General features: G+C 37.0%; 1 protein-coding gene across 1 annotated transcript; it reads right to left on the reverse strand.

Annotated features, from left to right (window-relative positions):
* Positions 1–1206: 1206 nt before the first annotated feature.
* hikeshi (heat shock protein nuclear import factor hikeshi) lies at positions 1207–6582 on the reverse strand. The gene is made up of 5 exons (XM_007254832.3): positions 6324–6582; positions 4833–5070; positions 4566–4717; positions 2207–2325; positions 1207–1671 (listed from the first exon to the last, which is right to left on the reverse strand). Exons 1-5 carry the CDS (start codon positions 6351–6353, stop codon positions 1617–1619), a joined length of 594 nt encoding a protein of 197 aa, XP_007254894.1. The 5' UTR covers positions 6354–6582; the 3' UTR covers positions 1207–1616.
* Between the last annotated feature and the right edge of the window lie 406 nt (positions 6583–6988).

Consider the following 6988-nt stretch of genomic DNA (forward strand, 5'->3'; position numbering starts at 1 on the left):
TCTCAATATACTTCTTTTAGTGGAGTCAATAGACAAAAAAAACGTACTAGTTCTTCTTAAGACGCAAGTTTTTATAGTGGATATTTAAATGTAAATTAAATAATTTGTTTACACTTTTTGGTTTGGTTTTACACAGGCACAAACCTAAATGCACCAAAATGAGCACCAATAATTTGCCACTGCGCTTTCGAACAAAGTGTTTTAAATGGGACGTGCAGCACAGATATCCGCGTAGTAAAATGTACATGATCTGGTTAATATATTAGATTAAACTGCACCTAATCAGCAGTATAGCTCAATTAAAAAGAACTATATTTGATAGCTAGGTCAGATCACATTCTTACCACAAGCGAGTGATTACAGCGGAAGTTGAGGTCAAACTTGGTGGTGTAATTAATCGTGTTAAAAAAAAAAAACAGGTTACTTTTAACACCTCACAACTTATAGGTGTTGCATTCCCAAGTAATCCCTTAAGCTAACACTGCTATGAATTTTAGCATGTCACTGGGGAAAAAAATCTAATAGCAAAATAATGAGCAGTAACATGACCAATGTAACATAAGATTTTGTAACTTAACACTAAAGATGATGTCTGTAAGTTTTGGGATTTGGGGGATTTAGGGCCCCATCTGGTGAGAATGGGTAATTGCACTAGGTGAGTGGGTTGCGGTCTCCTTTCAGAGCACAAGTCTCCGATTCCAGTTTATGTTCAGTCAGAGACGCTCAGTCAAAAACTTCACTTTGTTTCTTTGTTTTTACTATGAGTGAATAAGCTACTGAGCTTGGAGTCTCCCCTTCTGAAGTCTCCATTGCTCCACCAGCTGCTCACGTTAATTAAAACTGAGCCGGATTCTCTTTTAGAGGTTGTACGTGTGGCGTAACGCACACTGGTACCATTAAACACAATATTTTATCCGTTCAGTAATGATTCTGCTTTCTGCTTACAAACAAAATAATAAGGCCTGCCACTTTAAAAAGGCAGTTTCCCCATGTCCTGGACCAAACTTAATTTTTTTTTTTACCTTTACCCTGAAAAGAAAATACAGTCCATTACTAGGCTTAAACGTGATTTGAAAATCAGTCCTAAGTAAGTAAACAGTCTCTATCAAAAAAAAATCCCTAACCTTTAAAAATACTACAAAAGGTTTACTTAACTATACTGCAAATGTTACAAGTCTATGCACACTTCACTTACCACAGACACAGTTTAAAAGCAGCCATCTGTTTATTGTTTTAGAAAGTTGACCATGAATATGGAGTGATAAAGATTTGGTATCTCTTGTCCAAAGCACAAAAAGAAATCAAACAATTGCAGCCGATTGTGACGCAGGTTAAGAAGGCCTTTTACAAACAAGATCAATGAATACGCTTAGAACAGAACAGAAATTGTTCTTTAGATCAAATCAAAATGATCACCAAGCAAAAACACATCACCCACTGTCTATATCATTAAAAAAAATCAGTAATACTGCATTTAATACTGCAGTGCAGTAAGGGATATAAAATTGCATTTTGCAAGGATGGTACAGCACAAAATGTCTTTATGTCTTAGTGTACAATAATATTTTTAACTATTGGCCGTTCTGGTAATCAGTAACTTTCCAAAAAAAAGCAGGTCACGTCTTCCAGAAGTTTGGATTCTGCACCATTCGCCTTTGAAAGTTTTCATACCTGGAAAGGAATAAAGCAATAAATAAAATAGTATTATTTCTTGAACATTTACAAATCAAGTGTTAACCATTTGCCACACCCAGTTTCAAAAGTTAGTTTTATTGCACCTTTGTCTTAGAATGTTCAGTCAAATTACTTATCAAATGTTTTTTTTAAGTGAATGCAGAGATGCATGAAAACTGTGATTAAAAACCAGGGTTATTCCACCAAATATTGATTTCTGAACTCTTAAAACCTTATGAATTTTTACTTGTTTTCTTTGCATCATTTGAGGTCTGAAAGCTCTGCATCTTTTTTGTCATTTCATCCATTTCTCATTTTCTGCAAATAAATGCTCTAAATGACAATACAGAATAAAACAACCATGTTCATTTTACTCAAACATATACCTATAAATAGCAAAATCAGAGAAGCTGATTCAGAAATTGAAGTGGTCTCTTACTTTTTTCCAGAGCTGTATATAAACTGATCTGCTGTCGTACCAGAAGATCTAACACAAACAAAAAATGCCAGGGAATATGTACTGAACACTTACCATTTAAGGATGGAACTGGCAGGAACGTACATTTCCGAAGGGTTTGGCGTCATCTGAGACTGTGACAGAGCGAAGGAGGAGGTAAAGTTGTACAGACTCTCCAGCATCTTCTGTGTGAACTGTCAGAAACAGAACAAGAAAAGATAATATTACAGGACATATCAAATGGTTTAGACGAATCACTGTAGAAAAGATGTACGCTGCGGATCCATTAGCTTCTGTTCTACAGAAATGAAGCCAAAATAGTCTGCCATGTTGGCAATTTTGCAACCAGAGTAATTTAAAACCAAATAATGAGAGCTCTACATTTCTGCAAAATCGAGTTTCTTCTTTGCAAACAACTGCTAATCTCAGAAGCATTCTGTAAACACGGATCTTTGGTTCTAATAGAATGAAAGTAGGCCTTTTTTACAGTTTTTGTCTATATGGCTGCAAACACCAAGGCCAGCTTTTTCCTTGAACAAGCTTCTATCTTATCTGGCTCTGTGTGGACCTTTGGATTATGTCAGAGTTGGAGCTAATTGCTTACTTCTGCTACAAGAGAGAGTAAAGTCACAGTGTTTGACTGGCCATTGAAAGACATGGACAAAGAAAGGCAGGTAGATTTGACTATATGATTTAATAGTCATATGCATCCATTAGGGGTGTGACGAAATCTTGCGAGATTAAAACGTGACGATATTTCTCATAAAGCTTAGACTTGTCTCGCGGGGAAAAAACAGTTTAGTGTGGACTTTTTAAGAGGGATCTGGCAACACAGTAGCGATAGCAGCGAGTGTGGTGGCTGAGCAGTGAGAGCAGCTCTCAGCAGAAGAGGAAAATTCGGGAATTTGCATAGAAGATGCTTCTGCTACTTTTAAGTTGTATATCTGGCTGCATTTTGGCTCCAGTGGAAACAATAAACGGTAACGGAGTGACCAACAAGACACAAACCATATGTAAATACTGTAAGTAAATCCTACACGTGACTGTTTCATAGGCAGGTGTACTAATCCCTTAGCTCTGTACTGTATTTAAAAAAAATGTTCTGTCTCTGTTTGCACTGCAAGCATAGGCTTAATATGACTGGTTATGGTTGTGCATAGTACAATTACAAGAAATTTAGGACAAAAAAAAAAACACAAACCATAGGCTTAATATGACTGGTTGTGGTTTGCACTTATTGTTTGCATTATATAAGAAGAAAAGATTTATTTTTATTTTTTATTCTTATTCTTATTTCTATATTTTTTAAATCAATGTGTGAAAGAAACCAGTCTGTTAAGTTTGTGTTATATGATTTTGTCAAGTAAAACTATTATTAATTATTATTTAAGTAAAAATGTATATTTTTAAATCTCGTCTCGTCTCGTTTTCGTGAACCCAGTATCGCGTCTCGTCTCGTGATATTAGTGTCTCGTCACACCCCTAGCATCCATTGCCCGCATATCAGTGTAAGCACAATCCATTTTTTTTTTCGCTATATTTGTTCCTACGCTTGTTGCTACATTTTTGGGGAGGCGTGTGGCATACCTAATATGACAGTAAAAAACATTTGCATCTTAATGCACAAACTGAAAATTGTGCATTCATTCACTAATGAATGTTACATTATAATAACTATACTATGGTCATCAGCCTCATTTTGTACATTGTATTTACAAGATTCATATCACTTATTCACCTCCTACAGACCTTCAACCAAGTGTAAATTTCATAAGTGACCTTGAACCCTGATGTAGACAATGGCATAGATTTGACATGACCTTCATACATCTGCTGAGAAATATGAATACAGAGCTAAAATCCAACCCTGGTTGACTAATCATTGCAGCCCTACCTGACACCATCTCTCCCCACTACTAGGACTATAAAAACAGGCAAACAATGTACACAGTACCAGTTAAAATTTGGGACACAACTTCTCATTAAATTTTTTTTCTTCATTTCTTTATTAAATTTATTTTCGATATGGTGGATTAATATTAAAGACACGAAATCAATTAAAGGACACACATGGAATTACGAAGAAAACAAAAAAAGTGTTCGTCCTCCACAATCCCCTGACCTAAACCCAACTAAGATGGGTGTTTTGGCACCTTTAACCCTGGCCCAGGTGTCCCTTGCTCCCATTTATATCTCTTATTATGGCAGTTTCAACTAATGAGTCCATTAACAAGCACTTTCAGAGTTGCAGTGGGTGTGTTAAATCAGGCAACCCTCTAAAATGTGTTGGAAAAAGACCAGGACTAACAACACTGCTTTATGTGATACTCTGACCTAAGAAATCAAAGTATACTTGAATAATCAGATAAAGCAGCTAATTGTACGCATATTCTTTTACATCACTGTTTTCTTGTTTCTATATATTTTTTTTTACCTGTGTAAAGGAGTCCATGGTGGAGACAGCTGCGCTGGACACAGGCGTCTGTTGTGCTAGCTGATCCAGGGCCTCAATGGACACGCCAACCTGGGCCACCGAGGGGGCCTGAGGGGCAGCCATCATCCCAAACGGATGGGCCCCACCCTCACCTTCAAAAACAACAAAAAAATCCATTGACACATGTGGGTTAACCTGCATTCCTCAGGTCATAAGCAAATTCAAACATATTCAAACAACCATACAGAGGGCAAATAACAAACTCACCGGCTTTCAGGCCAGATATTTTGAATATGGCACTTGGCTTTTCATTGGTTATGAAGCCGAGGAGCTGCCACACCTGCCCTACGTTGGGGTCAGGAAAAGAGAAGTAGACGGCACCGCCCATGCCAGCGGGAAAAGGCACTGTACCCAGCATAAAGACCACGATGTGGTTAACATTTTCATAGTCCGGCAGGTTAAACACAAACTTGTCGCTCGCCACCTGCTGAGCGTCTGTCTGGACCTGCAGTGGACAGAAGGCACAGTTACATTTTAGGGGGTTCTACTGGTGTGTAATCACCTCCAGGAACTCCTTCAATACCCTGAGAAAACTTTTCTAGGTGACTCTTCCTAATAAAGACACAGAGATTAAAATACCAAGAGTGTGCAGATCTGTCCTCACAGATAAATGTGCTAAAAGTATAAATTAAAGCTTCAATATAGTCTTCAATATTAAATTTACAATGTAAAAAATCATAAAAGAAAATATATATTAGTAGATAATAATTGGAAAAGAAAAAAAAAATAATAATAATAAAATATATATAGCTATTTTACCAAACTGAAAACCTCTGGAATATAACCAAAATGAAGATGGATGATCACAAGAACCAAGCTGCACTAACTGAATTTTTGCACCAGGAGTGACAAATCCAAAAGCAGTGTGCAAGACTTGCTGGAGAATAACAGTATGCATGAAAATTGTGATTAAAAACCAGGGTTATTCCTCCAAATATTGATTTCGAACTCTTGAAACTTTATGAATACAAACTTGTTTTCTTTGCATTATTTGTGGTCTGAAAGCTCTGCATATTTTTGTAATTTTAGCCATTTCTCTTGTTACCCTCAGATTTCCTGTCACTCTTCATTATTGGGCTTAATTTGACCTCATCAGTTTAAACTTCCAAAAAATGGGTAGGGCCTAAAGCAGAGGGAAGATTTTATGAATATACAACTGCATTTCATAGTGACCTAAATATTATCCAACACAAATGTGTAAAATATTGATATTATTGATAACTGTTAACCAGTCAAAGAACATTGGTGCATATGTTTAATTATGAAAAATCATAAAATATAATAATAAAACAATGATTATTTTAGATACATGAAACACTGACTGGGGTAAAAAAGACCCCAAAGATAATAAAAGGGTTAAAGAGTTCACTAGCTAGTTTTGTGGTAAACACTGTAAAGTTAGGCCATGTTTATCTTCCTGACATGTTTAACACAGCGTGAATTAACCTCTTACTCTCCACCTTAAACTGTGTCTGAGGCGCCAGAGCACAAGTACTGTATCTACAGTTTACTGAAATTTAAGGTGGAATTCATCCTAACTTAACAAGACTTCCATAGCTAAACCTAGCTAGGTTAGGTTATATGTCTAGGCTACAGACACTCTTAACTCATAACACGAGCTGGAGGACTTCAGTTAGACGACACTTTTACAGTAAGGTCAGGTCTACACGGGCTTTTTAACAGATATCGATTACTTACCAATCTGCCCGCAACCAGACATCCGAACATGATCAATACTGAGCGCGGAGAGCCGAGGAGCAGCTCGTTCTGCAGATTTATAATAATAAACTAATAGAGTCTCAGTAAAGATCCAGTCATGACTGTGGGGCTCTGCGGGTCACGGCGGGGGTAGATCAGACATGCTGCGGGGTCGCTGAGTGGCTGCGGGTCGCTGGTGCTCGTGTTTCTCCCACACCGCGCTTCAGCAGCAGCTGCTGGAAACTTCGGGGAGGAGGGGGGTGTTCTGTCGAGTTGTGCTACCCGTCGAAATGTGCTTCTTAACACCAGTACGCATGCGCTGACTTAAATTTATTTAACATTTTTGTGTTTTATGGTACTTCTACTACATTTTACTGGGTGCATTCAATAATCTGAGCCCTCGGTAATTTGTCTCAGTGTTACAAATGTGTAAATGCCATTTAATAATAATTATTAAATAAAATATAAAAAATTAAAGTGAGCAATGAAAAATAAAAAACGGGTAATTATCACCCCTTTTAATCATTACCTGTTTCCTGATATATTGATTCAGGCTTTCCAAATATCCTACCGAAAGTCTTTTTTTAAATATGTTGCTTTTTCTGGCATTTTTACATTTAAAAATACAATAAAGTAGTACGGTTTGACAGGGTAGCACAATTTGA

The sequence above is a fragment of the Astyanax mexicanus genome, chromosome 21 (assembly GCF_023375975.1).
Source record: "Astyanax mexicanus isolate ESR-SI-001 chromosome 21, AstMex3_surface, whole genome shotgun sequence".
NCBI lineage: Eukaryota > Metazoa > Chordata > Actinopteri > Characiformes > Acestrorhamphidae > Astyanax > Astyanax mexicanus.